At 40.6% G+C, this 18,649-nt stretch overlaps 1 protein-coding gene across 14 annotated transcripts in view; it reads left to right on the plus strand.

Annotated features, from left to right (window-relative positions):
• Positions 1 to 18,649, plus strand: part of TBC1D4 (TBC1 domain family member 4) — a 213,178-nt gene that overhangs the window by 163,443 nt on the left and 31,086 nt on the right. For 6 of the 14 annotated variants that reach the window (XM_089303582.1, XM_089303583.1, XM_089303587.1 and 3 more), the window contains 5 exons: positions 860 to 934; positions 2,305 to 2,531; positions 4,020 to 4,184; positions 8,672 to 8,695; positions 18,318 to 18,478. In XM_089303582.1, the coding sequence (XP_089159708.1) occupies positions 860 to 934; positions 2,305 to 2,531; positions 4,020 to 4,184; positions 8,672 to 8,695; positions 18,318 to 18,478 (652 nt within the window). The remainder of the gene's footprint in view (positions 1 to 859; positions 935 to 2,304; positions 2,532 to 4,019; positions 4,185 to 8,671; positions 8,696 to 18,317; positions 18,479 to 18,649) is intronic. The other 8 variants (XM_051850604.3, XM_017343535.4, XM_051850609.3 and 5 more) reach the window with 2 other exon arrangements.

The raw sequence follows: 18,649 nt of genomic DNA on the forward strand, positions 1-18,649 counted from the left end.
TGTGCCGCTCCCCTGCGGAAGTGGGGAATGTGGCCAGGGGGAACTGCCCTTCCACGGAGGTGGAAGGGATAGTAGCCAACCCGGGAAGAACCAGCAGCAAACCCGGGGAGGGCCGAGCAGACGAAAGAACAGCGCAGGGTCCTGTGTTGCTCCTCCACGAAGAGGGGGAGCAACAGTTGCCCACATCAGCTGCTTCCTAGGCACATTACTGGGGAGCTGGACCTGAAGCAAAGTGGCTGGAACTTGAACTGGTGTTCTGATAGAGGATGCAGTGTCCCAAGCAGTGGCTTAACCTGCTGTGTCACAGTGTCTGCCTTGGGATAATGTATTGAGGGAGTTTTGCATTATGGAATAATGAATGACCTCTGCCCTCCTATCCATACATTTTAGCATACAGTTCCCTTTTTGGTTCGTTTGTGTTTAACCTATGTTTATTTATAATCCTGTTACATGAATTATGCTGTTTGTACTTGAGGTGTGTATTAAACTCCTTTATAACTCTCTTGGTTTGTTTTGCTGTACCTTCCACATTGGTATATAACTGAATGAGACACAGATTTAATGAGGTTTTCACTGAACTAATAGATGAATAATATTCAACTTTGTAACCAAAAGTAACTGCAAAAAGCTTGGTCTGAATATCTAGTTATCTAACAACTGATTTAGAAATAGTGGTGATGAACTGAGGGTAGTTCATGTTCTGTGCCTGTTACGGCTGTTAATACTGCCAACAAATTTGAGTAACCACAAAAGGATCTACTTAATGCTAACACCAAGATGTAATCTTCAACTGCCTTTTATAGTTTTGAAGCCACATTTCAAACCATCTGAAAGATTTAATTTCATTCCCTTCACCCAGGGAGCTAACAGAATGAGAGGCCGGCTTGGGAGCGTGGACAGCTTTGAACGGTCCAACAGTCTTGCTTCAGAAAAGGTATCTAATCACAAGTCCTTTGTTTACTACTGATAGCAACTCAGCCAAAACCCACACTGTTAATGGTAATAGGAGTGCCTATATTATTTTATTATGAGTCCTTTGTGAATTTTTGAAAATTAAGTATTTGAAGCTTTATTCTTTTATTCTGGATATTTATTATTTATCATTTATTTTTTATTATTTATGTTGCTTTTCATTTGGCTAAGCTTTCTCACACTGGGATAGAACATATCCCATACAGCCTAACTGTCACATCAAGCTGATCTGTATCTCCGTGTGTTCTAGATTTATACAGAACTCCTCAGACTGCACTTTGTCTGTGAAAACCTAGGTGATGTGGTTCTCAGCCTGGAGGTGGCATGTGTTGGAGGCAGTATTTGGGCACCTGTTGATACAGAGCTGTATAAAAATGAGCCATGTAGTTACTGTACTTGTACGGTGATCTGTTTGTAGCTCTCTTCCCATGTGCCTTCTCCCCCCCTCCCCCCACTTTTTATCATTTTAACTGCAGCATTAGGCTCTTTATCTCCTGAACAGTTGTCAGTGGGTTTGGTTTCCTGTTTCCTGTATCCTGCAACATGTCACCTGAGCATGTGCCACCTTTGTTTTCTTTAAATGGAAAATAGTAATTTTTTTTTAAAACTAAGCTTTATAAGTTGATGGGATTGCAGATTTAGGCCTGCCCTGAGTCTGTTATCCCTAACCCATGTTTATCAAGACAAGCATGCTCCAGTGGTGCCCCTTTGGAGAGCATCAACAGCATACCTGTCTAAATTGGGAGATTTATGACGTCCACTCGTGCAAAATGAGATGCATTCCAGCATTGCTCGCTTTTCATTCCTTTCCTGTTTTTCATGTCTTTGAAAAGAAATGTACCTCGGGCAGTATGTAGCTGGAGAGACGCATCCACAAAGAGGGAGGATACTTAACCGGCTCTGTTTGCCCTTCCTGAAGGCCGGGCCTCTTGGGCTTTGTGCTGTTGTTGAGACACTACAGGAAGCAGGCGTCAGAGATGTCACGGAAGCTGGAGATACGGACCCCCTGACTCCACCCTCTTTTGGTCATGATGTCTTTTCATCTTTGAGTTAGCAGTGAGGAAATGCTGCAACCTTTGACCACAAAGTGCCAGGGCAGAGAACACCTTTTGTCATCACTCCTTTCACTTTCTGGCCTGTCTCTACGGATGCCGCCTTACAGTTGCTGATCAGAAGACAGGGGTTGTGGGGAGACGGCGTAGAAGCGGCAATGTGGTTTGCGATGACTGCAGCAGGAGACGAGGCGCCGGGTCCCTCGTGAGCTCTGGGCGTCGGCAGGTCTGTCATGACCCCTGTTAGGAGAGAAGACCCTCACGTGTGCTTGCCTTTCAGGACTGCTCCCCGGGGGACTCTCCTCCGGGGACCCCGCCAGCCTCGCCCTTGTCTTCGGGCTGGCACACCTTCCCAGAGGAGGACTCCGACTCCCCGCAGTTCCGGAGACGGGCGCACACGTTCAGCCACCCGCCGTCCAGTACCAAGAGAAAGCTGAACTTGCAGGAAGGGAGGGCGCCCGGCGTGCGCTCGCCCCTGCTGAGACAGGGCTCCAGTGAGCAATGCAGGTGAGTTCGACCCCTGTCCTGGATGTGAGGGCAGTAGCGCGTGACACACTATGTGGGTCACTCTGGAGTCAAAACACTAGGTGTTAGCAAAACCATTAAAAGAAAACAAAGTCTGCACATGCTGTTGGCCTATAATAAAATACCAGTGTTAAAAAAATTCCCATCACATATACGTGAAAGCGTTTTTGGCTCTGTTTTACTACATAATGCATTAAGGCTAAATATGAAAATTGTTACAAATGTTATCTAGGAGAAAGTGATATTGCTACAGAAAGCTAGAATCCCATAACTGACACGTAATGTTCATTAGAAATTATCTTGGATGATTCTGAAAAGTTATTGAACAGAACTATTTGACATTTGGTAAGAAACAGTAAAGGTCGTAAATTTGGAATTGGAAAATGTGTAGCACAGGTGAAAGTTCGTATCTCAGAACTGATTTTGTGACTCTTGTTTACCTGTGAGTTTGATACAGAAAATAGGACTGGAAAGGGATGCTCATTGGAAATAAGCAGAACTTGAAGTAAAACAAGAAGGCTAAATTTGATACAAAGTCTGTCAGGTTTGCCAGAATGTCTTTTAAGGATACGGTTTTATTCTCATTGTTATTTTTTGCGTGGCTTGAAACTTAAAAATAACACATTCATTATATAAAAATAAACAATGTAATCATTCTCATCAGATTTTTGTGTGGGAAGAAAATTAAGTTTTCATGTGTATATCAAGATTTTTTATAGGATCAGTTCATATGTGTTCAGGCAAGGCAACAGATCTTTTTTCCTAGGAAAACATACTTTGATGAATTTCAGTTCTTCTCTATGTTTTCCACGTTTTATAATGTATCTGTTCAGACACTTCCTATCAATATAGAGAGTTATCTGTGTCATTGTAAAACCTTTCTATTTGGAGAATCTTCTTTGAAAAAAAAAAAAGCCATGTGAGAGGTCAAGACGTTGGATTAAACCATAGTGGTACCGTTCCACAGGCTTCAGGCTAGAGCGTGGGCATTAATGGTTTCTAGCCAAAGGTATTATGATGGCTTCCAACAACCAGATGTGTTGTTGTTAAATATTTAGAAGGGTTTTTATCTTTAAAATAGTCAGTCTTTGAACTACTAATAATCACTTTTCCCTTCTGGAACTTGTTTCCTGTAATTATTTGTGCTTTCCTACTTTTTTTTCCCTTGAAGTGTCTTTTGCATGTAAAAACAAACACTTTTTGTCCTGAAGTTGTTTAGAATTTTTTAGAGACAAACACAGATGGTTAGAAATGCCACGTAGATGAGGGGTTTGAATCCTCAGAGTGAACCTTGGTCAAAGTCATCAAAACAGACAACTGCATGCTCTTTTTTCGTGTAAGATACAGCCTTGAGTGTTTAAGGGGAAGCTTAAATGAATAGGAAGAACCTGTTTATATGCTTTTTCATAGTGAATGAAGGTTTTACTGAAATATAAATTAAGACAAATTTGCTGTGTTTTCTGTATTCAGCATTCTTTCATCAGTTCGACGCATACAAAAGGAGAGTAATTCTTCCTCCAGTCTTCCAAGTCTCCATACTTCCTTCTCTGCCCCTTCCTTCACTGCCCCCTCTTTCCTGAAAAGCTTTTACCAGAATTCAGGTAGACTGTCCCCACAGTATGAACATGAAATCAGGTGAGATCAGTGTCCTCGGTTTGCAAAGCAAAATTTTCTGCAGTGATGTACTGATATGTTACTAAAAAGTAGCTGATTAACTTTGGAGTGACGTTTATGCATCCTTATGCTGTGCGTGTTCTAATCTATTTCTAATATGTTGGTTTCAGTTCCAATTAATTTTTTTAAGCAAACTTTTTAAAACAGTAGCTTCAAAGTTTTTTTGATGGTGGGATTGTCTTTCTCAAATACACTTTTTTGAATAATTTGTTTCTTTCTTTGCCTCAGATGCCAGAGTCTAAGCTTGGTATTGTTTAGAGCAAGGCTTGGTACTAATATAAGTTAAGTAAACTTTCTGTATCACACAATGTTTTTTCTTAGCCTCTCTAGACCTGTTATATGGAATCCAAAGGCCACTGATTGAAAGAACTATAAGAAAGTGATAAATACAATGTCTTTGCTTTTAAGTAATTTTTTTAACTTTTTTAGAAATATTACTAATATTAATATTTCCTAGGCATGTCTTTGATTTTTCAGTTACAGAAAGACCTTTCTGAATCTCAGTGCAAATCATATAATGAGTACAGGACTACACTGAGAGCAGCTGTCTGATGACATGGGAGATGGCTTGAAGCTGGTAGACATTATGTTTCCTTTTTATTGATTTTCCCCAGCATGGGGAAATCTTGTTGCTTGCTCTTTTAGCTACAGAAAGCTAGATATTGTAGTGCTTAGAGAATTAGTTCATTTTAAAATTTAAAATTATACATGAAACTATTTTGATCACTCAGATCTTAGGTGGCAGCCTCTGGGAGGTGGTGAACTAAGTCCTCAAAAGGGACTGCTGCCAGCTTAAAGTTAGTGAATTCTTTCCTGTTTTCCTGTCTAGATTGACTCATCCTTTATTAGCGCTGTGTAGTATTCCATTTAATTCTGCACAGTGTCTGTCTTGCTGATGAACAGTTGGTTTTTAGCTGTTTGATAATTGGTGATGTTATAGTCAAGGAGAGTACTATGGGCTATCAACCAGCCTATGTGCCTTAACAGCTTCTTGGATATCGTTTTGCCTCCTTGTTTTAGACTTAGAAAATTCTGAATGTTAGCATGTAACTAGGTGACCCTAATGAGCTAGTTACAGTAAATCGGTCCTTGGTGATCTTTGAGTATCTTTTGTCCACGTGTGCCATTATTTTTTTTTTACTCCAAGGAAGATAGTTGATAATGATTGTTATAATTTTGAATTTTAGCTTTCCTCTGACTTAAATATAGTTGTTGTGTTTAACCACTGAATTTGATTTTTCTAGTGGAGGAAGTAGATGATGAAGTTATTTCAAAGGGTTTTCACGAGCGACCTTATGGGAGAAATTTTAAAGACAGTCACAAAAAAGTAGAACTGAGGGAAACAAGAAGGTAGATGTATGAAAATGTCAGTTTGCCTTTTCTGCCTAATACTTCGTCCTAAAAAGAATGCAACACTTTCAATGCAACCTATTGTTTCTCATTGTTATGCTAGTTAACAGGAACATTGGAGGATCACAGTTTCCTTCCTGAAACAGAATCATGCCTCAAAGTGACAATTGGCAGTATCTATGGAGAAGGTCAAAGGTTAGCTGTGACTAGGATGTAGAGAACAAAAGCAGTGACTTTGTTTTTTCATGATTATTTATGTTGTTTAACATGATTTCACTTATTTCTTTTTTTAATTAGATTGTACCATCCATTTGCTTTTTTAAAATATTTTATTTATTTGAGACATAGAGTTAGAGACAGTGAGAAGGAGAGACAGAGAGAAAGGTCTTCCATCCATTGGTTCATTCCTCCAAATGATCGTATGGAGGTGGGTGGATCCGAAGCCAGGAGTCAGGAGCTTCTTCTGGGTCTCCCAAGTGGCTGCAGGGGCCCAAGAACTTGGGCCATCTTCTACTGCTTTCCCAGGCCACAGCAGAGAGCTGGATCAGAAGAGGAGCAGTCGGGACTTGAGCTAGTGCCCCTGTGGGATGCCAGTGCTGCAAGTGGAGGCTTAACCCACTCACCACAGTGCCGGCCCCTGATATCGTTTATTTCTAGGACTTGCTGCTTAGTTGTAGGTATTCTTCTTGCCAATAACTTACCATGTTCCTGGAACCTCATTAGAATTAGAAAGACAATGGAAGTCAGCAGGGAAAAGCACATTATTTTTCTGTTGGAAAGTTTCACCTTTTTGTAATTGTGTTATTTAAAGGACTATATTTAAACATGTTGAGAACTTTAAGTTTTGTAGGATTATTAAAAGCCATTCTGTTTTCTTCATTTTTTAAAAGATTCATTTGAGAAAGAGGGGGGGAGAGAGAGAGAGAAGGAAGGATGGAAAGAGAGGCGATGAGAGAGAACTCTTCCATTATCTGGTTCAGTCTCGAAATGGCTGCAGTGGCCAGGGCTGGACCTGGATAAAACCAGGGGACCGAACTACATCTGGGTGTCCCACGTGGATAGCAAGGGTCCAAGTACTGTTGGCATCAACTGCTGCTTTCCCGGGCACATTAGCAGGAAGATGGATAGGAAGGAGAGCAGCTGAGACTCAGATCTGTGCTCTGATGCAGCGTACTGGCATTGCAGGCCGTGGCTTAGCTTGCTTTGCCATGTCACTGTCCCTAGCCATTGTATAAGAGAGTATTTTTATACACTTGTCTATACTTTTTAGGTGTGACAGCATAGATTAGAATAAGTAGGCCAAAAGTATACTTAAAAAACAAACAAACAAACAAACACTTTTCATTGAAAAGTAGCCCAACCCTAAGCATACAGCTCAGTGAATGAACCCAGAGTGAATACCACCATGTCATCCCACACCAGTTAAAAAATGGAATGTTACCAGCAGCTCTGCAGTGCCTCTCCTGTTCCCACCCAGCCACTGGCCCCATGCTGACCTCAAACTGCATATCAGTTTTGCCTGGTTTTGTGCTTTATCGCTATGGAATGCTACAGCTTATATTCTTTTATATCTGACTTCTCTCACTGACATTAGCCAGTGAAGTTCATTTCTGTTTTTACATGTGCTTCATTGATTTTTATTGCTAGATTATATTCTACATACTAGTTCACAATTTATCCATTCCCTTGTGAGTGGATGTGTATTTTGGTCTAGGTTTTTGGCTTTGAAAAGGCTACTGTCTTGACTCTTATGTTCGTGTCTTTAGTTGCATTGCATATGCATTATTGATGATATGTACACAGAAGTAAAATTGTTGGACAAAGTACACTTTTAATAGGCTTATTTCAGCTAGCAAATCACTTAGACATAAATGCGCTAGCTGCAATCTTTGAGAGAATGTTTGCTGATTTTTTAATTATTATTTTAGAAGATGCAACAATATTAGAGAGTCGTCTTGTTAATGCTTTACCCAGATTAACCAGTTTTTAACATTTTGCTACATTGTCTTTATCATTCTTTGTCCATTTAGGTACAATTATATATAAACATATGTCTATCCTCACATACATTTTTTTATTCTAAGCCATTTATTAGAGGTTGCATGCATCATATCATTTTAATATTTTAGAGTGTATTTCCTAAGAACAAGAATGTTTAAGAACACAATATTAATCAGTGGTTTCTTAGCAGAAAGAACATCATACACAATTATCATGAGAGCTGGAACTATTCAGAAAAATGAGGGACGAGATTCATAATTTTATCAATTATAATTTTCTTGTCACTTGAGTACCTACTATCCTATCGATTCCATACAATGGATCTCTAAAATAAGCATTTCAAATAAGGACTAGGATGGGGGGATGGAGCCAAATAGTATTGTTACTTTTTACAAAGCATATTAATTTAAAATTTTGAATTCAGGTTAGATGTCCTTCTCTAGGGCCACTCTGCTGAATTATTGAAGGCAGGTTGGGTTGCTGTTTTTACACAGGCTAAGGGAAAGGAGCAAAGATCTTTTTAATATCATGGTTTGTTGGTTACTAGATTGATTTGCACAGCATTGAAAATGTTAAAAGAAAGAAAGAAGTATTTTTTTGTTTTACCTTACTTCAGATTAATTTTTCAAAATTTAGTGTTATGCAGTAGTTTAGTAGTTACATAATAACTTTGTGATGATGTATTTTTATAATATCTGTTCACCATGTATATCTTCCCTGTCAACAGGCATCTCTGTTACTCTTTATAATTGATACTTATGTTATAAGCTTATATCTCAAAAATTATCTGCATTGAAATGCGTTCATTGGTCAAAAGTAAATAATAGTAAAAAAGGTGCAATAGTCCTTTCTTCTATTCACTTATAAAATTTTCAGTAAAAAATAAGATTTTTGCTGATGAAAAATCTCATAGTACAATGTTGCTTCTATAATTTTCTGATAAAAATAACATAACTATTCATTGTGGCTCATTACTGAAATACCTGTAATTGATTTACTGATTGCCTAATAGCATTGCCTTTTCATTTCAATCCTGATTTGGAGCCTGTACCTCTCTCTGTGTGCTAATACCATTCCTTGTTTTCCTGTTGTACTAGACAGGACACTGCTTCCGAATCAAGGTGATTAGAAGTCTAAATTAATTTCTATGTAAAACACTCTTACATTGTTCCAACTTAATACCACCTTTAGTTTAAGACAGTATTGGTTGTTGCCGCAATGCATGCCATCATTATGGTGCTCTGAATTCTGTGTAGTAGGGAAAATGTGAGCCACCCACTGTAATCAAAGATCATGAAAAATCTTATAAAAATATTAGCTGCAAAGAGAAATCCTGTTTCTACTCTATTCCATGTTGAAATTTCCTTAGTGCTGTGGTCTGTCTTCCCACCAAAGTCGAATTTTCAGCTAATGGAAGTGAATTTGCTGTTGGTAGGTAAGTATGGACGTCTGAAGAGTTCCTTCTGAATCCCAAGCAGGTCTAGAAATGAGCAGCCTAAAAGAAATATCCTCATTCAGTTGAACCTGGCTTTCTCTTGATGGGGATTGTTAATCCGTGTCTGTTCGTCTTGATTCCTGGCCCCCTGATTACTCTGAGACACAGACAAAACCTGTGGATGTCTGGCTGGTGTGGACGCAGGAAAACACCTGCTTCCTTATTATGGAAGTCTCACCACATCTGCCATGACATCACTTCCGCATGAGTCGCGTGTCCTTAGTAGAAAACATCCAGGATCGCTGCTCAACAACCTGAGTGCAGAGGACAGCTCTCTGCCTTGTGCAGTGTCTGCACTTGGCTCACGCATGCCCATCTTCCTATTTGGGGCCACTTCTCTGAAGCTGGAGTAAAAAAATATTAAAGATTAGGCTAGGAAGTGTTCAAGAGAAAAAAGCTCCCAGAAAATTATTTTGATTGTATGGATAAGATGAAAAATAACTATTTTGAAACTTGTAATTGGCCTATACTTTTGTGTGGTCTAGTGCAAGACCATTTAAAAAATACATTTACTTATTTTAAAGAGCCAGATGGAAATGATAGCTTTCTTTGCCTGTTCCCTTCTAAGTTCCAGTACAGGCATAGAATTAGCTCTCTTTATTAATTTACAAATTATCTGGCCTGCAGTTTCCTTATACACATGGTTATATTGAACCCTTGAGAAGTTTCGTGTTTTGCTTGTATCATTTTTTTAATCTTAGGTTATAAGGATGAGAATCAACATATGACCTACCCAGAGATATGTTAAATTTCTTAGTTCAGAACTTATTTAAAAGCTGCAGTGTGTAGAGTTTAGGAAATAAAACCCTTTGTTCTTCTCATTTGTTTTTCCTATACCTTGTTCCACTGACTCATCTATCTGTTTTGACTCATAGCGCAGATGCTACACATTGATTTCCATTAGAATAGCTCCATCTTTGTTTTATTTAATTAGTAAAGATTTTCCATAGGACAGTGATGTGTATCAGTTGAAAGTCTGGTAGAGTATAAACTATTATTGAGCCTGATACAATTATGAGTTAAATAGTAATGTGGATCCTGAGGCTAAAACTGAAGTTTTATCATTATGTTGTTCCATGTTGCCTCTCTCTAGGCATTTACAAAGAGAAAGCTTTTCCACTTTGTGTTGAATAATTCAGTTGCTATCAAATTAATCAAGTTGTGCTATCTCTCTTGAGTTGTAATACGTTGTGATTTAGATACAGATTTAGCCACTGTGTATAGAAGGCTATTTGATGCTATGATGCTGGTGGTTTTAGTTGGATGCTAGGGAACTGGAGCAGGGAGGCAGTTTGCTACTCTGTAAAACACCTTCATAGAACTGATCCCAACGGAAGAATTTCCCATTATTCAAAGTGTATTTGTGTTGCCCTGGGAAGAAGGTGGTCATCAGAACACCTCCATTCCATCCAATAGCCAATGAATTAATTTTTATTAAAGCAGGCAAGTATGTGTTAACATTTTTTGTTAACACAAGAAATGTGATGTTAATTGTTGTATCTGCTTGTTCAAGGATATACTCAAATATTATCTTGAAGCCTTGGTGGGTTCATTCTATATCCATAGCCTTTGAGTGATACTGTATAAAGGAGTTGGAAGTAGCCTTCCCAGCCTATGTGGTGATACTTATTAGAGGGATTGTTTTCTCCCCTTCTATGAGGATATTTGAAAAGGTTAACAGAAAAATAGAATTAAAAGATGTTTGCTTTGGTGCACAAAATTTGAAATCCATGCATAGTTTTTTTGTAACATTGCATTTCCCATGAACTTTTTGAAGATCCCTCATAAAGTCCTCATTTATGCTCACAAGTTGTTTTCTTGACTAATTGGTGAATGCTAGGGGGAAGTACATATAGAATGTACCAATACGAAAATCACTGAAAGTGTACCAAGTTATACTTTCTTCCTAGTCACTCCTTTATGCATATATTTTAAGATAGATTTATCTGTTTATTTATTTGAAAGAGTTACAGAAAGAGAAAAAGAGACAGATGGAGAGACAGAGAGACAAAGGGAGAGAATCTTCCATCTGCTCGTTCACTTCCCAAATAGCTGTAATGCCTGAAGCTGGCTGGGATCAAAGTCAGGAGCTTGGAACTCCATCCAGGTGGTCCACTTATGAGACAGGAGCTCAGTTACTGGGGCCATATTCCCATGACTTTCCTGGCACAGTAGCAGGGAGCTGAAACAAGCAGAGTTTCCAGGACTCAAACATGTGCTCTGATATGGGATGCTGGCATCTCAGGTGGCAGCTTATGCCAGCATCTTAACCTGCTGGGCCACAATGTCAGCGCCCCCCCCCCAGTTATTCCATTTTTAAAAAGGAGACATATTTATTTATTTGAAAGGCAGAGTTACAGATAAGAGGAGAGAGCGAGAGAGAGCGAGAGAGAGCGAGAGAGAGAAATCTTCCATTCACTGGTTCACTCGCAAATGGCTGTGATTGTTGGAGGTGGGCCAGACCAAAGCCCAGGATCTTGGAACTCCATCTGTGTCTCCCATGTGAGTAGCAGGGGCCCAAGCACTTGGACCATCTTCCACTGCCTTTTCTCAGTACATCAACAGGGAGCGGGATTAGAAGTGGAACTGGAGGGACTTGAACTGGCACTCATATGGGATGCCAGTGTCACAGGTGTTGTCTTAACACAATATTGACCTATAATTATTCCTTTTTACTTGGCCAATTTCTGATAGAGAAAATGCAGGCATAGAATACTTTTCCTGAACATGTCTCTTGAGAAACAGTTTTATATTGCAAATGTTTATATTCCAAAATACCAAAAAAAAAAAAAAAGGGAAAAAAGGCTTTGTGGAAAAATAAGGGAGTGGTTATAATTTGTTTCACTATTTTAAATATGTCAAGGTATTAAAATATAAATATATGTATATGCTACTTTATTCATGTATTTTTAATTTGTTCCTTTTATCTAAAATAAGATTATACACATTTTGGAGTGCAATTATTTCAAAGCAGAAAGTAAGGTATTTACAGAAGTGCAATGCCTACTAGTACTCTGAAGTTACTTGTCTGCAGAAATAAAGGAAATGATTCCATTAAAAATGGAAAAAGGAGTGCATACCTGATCAAAGGATGGATGCTGATTAGAGACTGAGTTTTGCCCCAGACGTGCAGAGGCTCCTGGGAGTCCTGACAGCCTTGTTTTTTGTGGTCTTGTACAGTTCTGTATGTTGGCAGCATCAACTACTGTGTCTATGTGAGCGCCTGGATTCTGGACTGCTGGGGTTTGAATCCTGGGTCCCTCACTTGTTATCTGTGTCTCTGTGGACAATTTACTCTTTCTACTTGAGTTTTCTCCCTGAAAGTGGGAGTAGTAATCAGTTGCTATGAGGATGAAGTGAATTCATGCTTGTAACATGTTGGGAACAGTGCCCAGCATCAACTATGTGCTTTCTGTGTGCCTGAGCTTTACTGTTCTTAGAGTAAACACTCCATGTGGTTGTGCTTTTATTCACTCAGAAAGGAGACCTTCTAGTTGGGTGCATGCTAATTTAAGTAAAGGAGAAGTTAAAGTTAAAACTAACATGGAAGCAAAGTGAAGAACAACAAAGAGAAATTGTAACCCCCTCTCCGCCCTCCGGCCTGTTGTTTTCATGTCAGGAGAGAGGGCTGTTGATGCACACTGTTTCCTGTGGTTTGGTTCCATTGGCACCTTCAGAATGTCAGATTGCTGACTGCAAGCAAATCAAGTGAACTGCTGTTAAGATGCACAAGGCACTCACTGGCTACATGCTTCTCTGGATCCAGACTCAATAAGTGAAGCAGAGCAGCCTTCGCCTTATCTCAGCAACCAAAATGCCTCAGTAGGATGCAGGTTTTTAGTAGAAGATAAAGGGTCAATGGTCTGTTATCTATGCTCTTTCTTTCTTATCTTCTTATCTTGTATTTTGACATCCTTTGTGACACCTGCTGGCCATTAGATTCCAGATGTAGGAAGAAAATGTGTCTTTGGGCAGTTTATTGGGATTATAGGACTTAACAATTTAGATGGCATAAAATTTTCAAGTGTATATTAGTCGGCTGGTGGAAGGATACTTTATGTGCCCGTTTTATTAGATAGTAATCCCCAAAGCCTGTATTTTTGGGGTAATAATGAGACTGATGGGAGTACTACTCTGTTTTCTTTTTAATACTTTCTGAACATATGATATATTATTACCAGTGAATTGGATATTTTTAAAAAATATTTTATTTATTTGTGAGTCAGAGTTACAGATAAGAGAGAGGGAGAGACAGAGAGAAAGGTATTCCATCCATTGGTTCACTCCCCAAATGGCCACTATGGCTGGAGCTGGGCCCTTCTGAAGCCAGGAGCCAGGAACTTCTTCTGAGTCTCCAACATGGGTGCAGGGGGTATCTTCCACTGCTTTCCCAGGCCATAAGCAGAGAGCTAGATTCGAAGTGGAGCAGCCGGGACATGGACAGGCACCCATATGGGATGCTGGCACCATAGGCGGAGGCTCAGCTCATTACCTCAAAGCGCCAGCCCCCGAAGGTGATTTTTTTAAAAGATGTTTTTTGCAATATACCCCATACTCTGCTTCTCCTATTGCTAGTATCTTACAGTAGGTATATTTTTCATGATATATAAACTGTACCCAGCTTCCTCTACTATAACATGGTAATATAATATGTATTTGTCTCTGTTAATGAACCATACCCAGATTCCCTGTTTTTCAATTCAAACTCCCTTTATCTTTCCTACCCCTCCTTGCCTCTAGTAATCAACATTGTGTTTTTTTTTTTAAAGCATGAATGAATCATGCAGTATTCTTTTTCCTGTGTCTAACTTATTTCACATGGCATAGTCCAGTCCTTTAGTTTTTCTGCCACACTTACTGAAAAAGCCAAAGTAAACTAATATTTGTTAAACATTTACCTTGTGGGGCATTGAAATAACTGTTTTTCCTAAGTATAAGAGTACTTCAAAAAGTTCATGGAGGATGATATGGAATTTAGAGATAAGCTTGTTTTGTTGCAGAAATTTTATTTTATTTTATTTTATTTATTTATTTATTTTTTTGACAGGCAGAGTGGACAGTGAGAGAGAGAGAGAGACAGAGAGAGAGAAAGGTCTTCCTTTGCCGTTGGTTCACCCTGCAATGGCCGCCGCGGCCGGCACGCTGCGGCCGGCGCACCGCGCTGATCCGATGGCAGGAGCCAGGAGCCAGGTGCTTTTCCTGGTCTCCCATGGGGTGCAGGGCCCAAGCACCTGGGCCATCCTCCACTGCACTCCCTGGCCACAGCAGAGAGCTGGCCTGGAAGAGGGGCAACCGGGACAGAATCCGGCGCCCCAACCAGGACTAGAACCCGGTGTGCTGGCGCCGCTAGGCGGAGGATTAGCCTAGTGAGCCGCGGCGCCGGCCATTGTTGCAGAAATTTTAGAAATCATACATTATAAATCTTCAAAAAGTTCATGAAAATGTACATTATAAAGCAACTATGGGTGGTAGGTTTCAGGTTTTTTTTTGCACCAAAATAAACTTGTCTTTTATTTCCATTATCTGTGAACTTTTTGTAGTTGTCTCATAATTTATTTTGCTTTCAAAGCATAAATTATAGATACAGTGCTCTTATGTAGGAAAGGAACAGTGCTGATTACTTTTTGTTGTTAGTTAACAGTGTTGTCAATGTCAGTACCAACCAGTGCCGTTGACAGCTTCATCCTTACTGGGGGTAGTACCAGAACTTTCTGCCAGAGGGACTTAGGATCAGGACCCATAAGAAGTGGCTTTAAGAAGGTAGTTCCTGGGGCTGGCGCTATGGCGCAGTGGGTTAAAGCCCTGGCCTGAAGTGCCAGCATCCCATATGGGTGCCGGTTCTAGTTCCGGCTGCTCCTCTTCTGATCTAGCTCTCTGCTATGGACTGGGAAAGTGATAGAAGATGGCCCAAGTCCTTGGGCCCCTGCACCCACGTGCAAGACCTGGAGGAAGCTCCTGGCTCCTGGCTTCAGATTGGCGCAGCTCCAGCCACTGCGGCCATCTAGGGAGTGAACCAGCAGATGGAAGACCTCTCTGTCTACCTCTCTCTGTAACTCTGTATTTCAAATAAATAAAATAAATCTTTTTTTAAAAAAGAAGGCAGTTCCTTATTTATTCCTGGCATGCTAGGTTAGTCACCCTTTTTCTTATCCATTTTACTTAGCCATCTGAGATATTATTTCTTATGGTTTTATGAAGTATTGGTTTATTCTATGCATATTTCTTGAGTGCACACCCTTAGCCCAATACTATGCAAGAAGCTAGATATGTGCTCATGAACAGGACATTTTGCAAATAACTGCTACAAAAATGAAGATGTAGCTTATGCCAAGTGTATTTATCAAGATAGAACTTTTATGCTACATAGAACACTGGATTCACAGATTCTAAAAGGGAAGTGATTGAATGAATGCTTTCAAAAGTGGAAGTAAAGATGAACATATTTATTCAGTATTGCAGGTAATTTTGAATAGTGGACATGTAATATATTTTATGGGTTACACTTTTATCCATAATATATATGTATATATATTTATACATAATAAAGAGGGTTTGGCTCTATTGAGATGGACGAATCAGCTACTTTCTAAGGTAGTATAACAAATCGTTCCACTTGCTATCTGTGAGGCAGCACTCAGTATGTCCTTTTCTTTTTTTTTTTTGTAAAAACCAAAATTTTATTATGTATTTTTTCTTTTTACAGTAGATTAATATTAGAAAGCAACAATAAAAATATTAGAAATCAAAAATAATAAACTAAAAATTATACAAATACATGAACATTGAGCAACATACTCCTCAATAAAGAAACTTTGATATATATATATATATATATGTCTGTATACATATATACTCATGCACATATATATGATGCAATACTATTCTGCTTTGAAAAAGAATGAAATCCTGACATTTGCAGTAAAATGGATAGAAATGGAGATGATTGTGTTAACGTAAACTAGCTAGACATATGAAGACAAATACAGCATGCTTTTTTTTTTTTTTTTTTTTTTTAATCGTCCCTAGCCTGAGGGCGGGCCCTTAGGGTTGCGCCGGGTTGGGGGAGTGAGAGGCGGGGCTTGGCCTCAGGCCTGAAACTTGGCCTTCCCGAGTATGTCCTTTTCTTAATTTAGTAGATCAAATCCTTAAGTACTATTTCTAGGAAGATAGATTCCTCTAAGTTTGCATAATGGAGTAAATAAAGATATGGCAGACAGGTATGGAATTGGTGTCCTCACTGTTAATTGCCTCCACACTGTTAAGTTCCTCCAAGTGTTTGTGAGGCCTGTGGCTTTTCTAGCTGAGTTTCATTTCTGACCTAAGTGCTGAACTTCTTGATTCTATCAAAAGTCTGATACCTTCGCTTGTGGTCCATGGGTGGGTGTCATCACTTGTGTATCTTCATCATTCTCTTAGGAAGGTCCAGAGATGATGAGCTTAAAAAAGTAAAATATTCCCACCACTAACAACAACAGTCATTGTGCTGTAAACACGGTGTCCTTAACAGTAACTCTGGGGCAGGTGCTGTGGTGCACCTTGGGCTGCCCACATTTCATATCTGAGTGCCAGCTGCTGCGTGCACACAATCCAGCTTCCTGCTAATGAATCTGGGGAGGCAGTGGATGATGGCACAAGAGCTTGGGCTCCCATCTGGAAAACCTGAATGGAGTTCTCTTTCTGGTGCTCTGAAAATAACTTTTCTAAGGTAAGAGTCATAATGAGTTTATTTACTTTTGTTTCTTTATTTGAAAGACAGAGAGACAGAAACAGAGACAGAGAGATCTCCCACCTACAGGTGCACTTCCAGAATGCCTGCAATGGATGGTTCTGGACCGGGAACTAGCTGGGAGCCAAGAATTCAGTCTGGGACCCAAGTACTTGAGCTACTTGATGCTACCCCTCAGGGCTATGCATCAGCAGGAAGCTGGAATTGGAAGTGGAACCAGGATTTGAACCGAGGCAAGCAGAGATGAGATGCAGGCATCCCAAACAGTGTCTTTTTTTTTTTTTTTTTTGACAGGCAGAGTGGACAGTGAGAGAGAGAGAGACAGAGAGAAAGGTCTTCCTTTTGCCATTGGTTCACCCTCCAATGGCCGCCGCAGCTGGCGAGCTGCAGCCGGCGCATCGCGCTGATCCGAAGGCAGGAGCCAGGTGCTTCTCCTGGTCTCCCATGCGGGTGCAGGGACCAAGCACTTGGGCCATCCTCCACTGCACTCCTGGGCCACAGCAGAGAGCTGGCCTGGAAGAGGAGCAACTGGGACAGAATCCAGCGCTCTGACCGGGACTAGAACCCAGTGTGCCGGCGCCGCTAGGTGGAGGATTAGCCTATTGAGCTACGGCGCCGGCCCCAAACAGTGTCTTAACAGATGTGCCAAACACCAGCCCCTCATAGTGAGCCTAGCAATGCATTTCTTAGAGCAGACCCATATTCCACAGGTGAATTTCACAAAGCATTGGTGAAGAACAATATGACACTCCCAAGGCCCCAGAAGTTGGGGGTGTGGATTCTAGGGCCAGTTAATTCAATTAAGTTGGGGAGTTTCTGTCTGCTCTTTCCTATTGTAGAGTCACAATGCACGTCAGCCTATCAACAGTCTGTAAGAAGGTCTGCTATGAAGAAATCTCATTAATACTCTTTAACTTGGCCCACCCAATCTTCTTTGACTCCAGCTGTTTTTCTTACTGTACCATCTAGCAGTAATCTTGGAGGTGACCATTCTGCCTGTATTCAGGTTGTTGTCTACCACTGTCCAGCTATTGAAAGCTATCCATTCTGAGTCAGATCTTAACAATCTCAAAAACTAGTAGGTCTCCTAAGAGCTTAGAGAAAAGTTAGTAGCCTGCTGTGTAAGAACTTTGAGGGAAGTTTGTAGTGAGCCTTTTATGTTATTTAGGGTAAACTATTCATGTTATTTCTTTAGCAACACATGAGTTTATTCCTTCAGCAATCTTTGCTCCTCCCAATAAGGCCTTCTAGTGCTCCAATTAGAGCTCAGACTAGCTGATGGCTAAGGAATGAGTAGAAACAGGTGAGCTTCTCCTGTCTGGGCTGTGGCCTGGATTGCATTTTCCCAGGATGTGGTGGCCTGGGTGACCAGCGGAGGAGGCCGTATTGCTCTGTGTTGCCTGTGGCTTGTGCTTGCCCGCGCCGCAGCAGAACTTGAGAATGGCTTGTGCTACCATCTCATTGTGAAGTGCCCTGTTTTGCAGTCTTCCCTACCAGTTCTATGTTTATTGGCTTCCCGCAGTGATGGAGAGGGGAGAAAAAGGACCTCGTCCACCTGCAGCAACGAGTCCCTGAATGCTGGAGGAACCCCCGTGACGCCTCGCCGGATCTCCTGGCGGCAGCGCATTTTCCTCAGGGTTGCTTCGCCCGTGAACAGATCCCCTTCGGCAATGCAGCAGCAAGGTCAGTGAGGGCCTGCTCAGGATTACCGCGTGGGAGAGGCGTGCCCAGGGAAGCGAATGCAAATGCTTTATGCATAAGGAGATTGCAAGGACTGCGGTGGTGGGGAAATCACTGCTCTTGCTGTGAATGTTGCAGTGTGGCCAGGTGACATGAGGATGCTTTGACCGTTCA

The sequence above is a fragment of the Oryctolagus cuniculus genome, chromosome 9, assembly GCF_051225735.1.
Source record: "Oryctolagus cuniculus isolate XC-2025 breed Fujian yellow rabbit chromosome 9, ASM5122573v1, whole genome shotgun sequence".
Taxonomy (NCBI): domain Eukaryota; kingdom Metazoa; phylum Chordata; class Mammalia; order Lagomorpha; family Leporidae; genus Oryctolagus; species Oryctolagus cuniculus.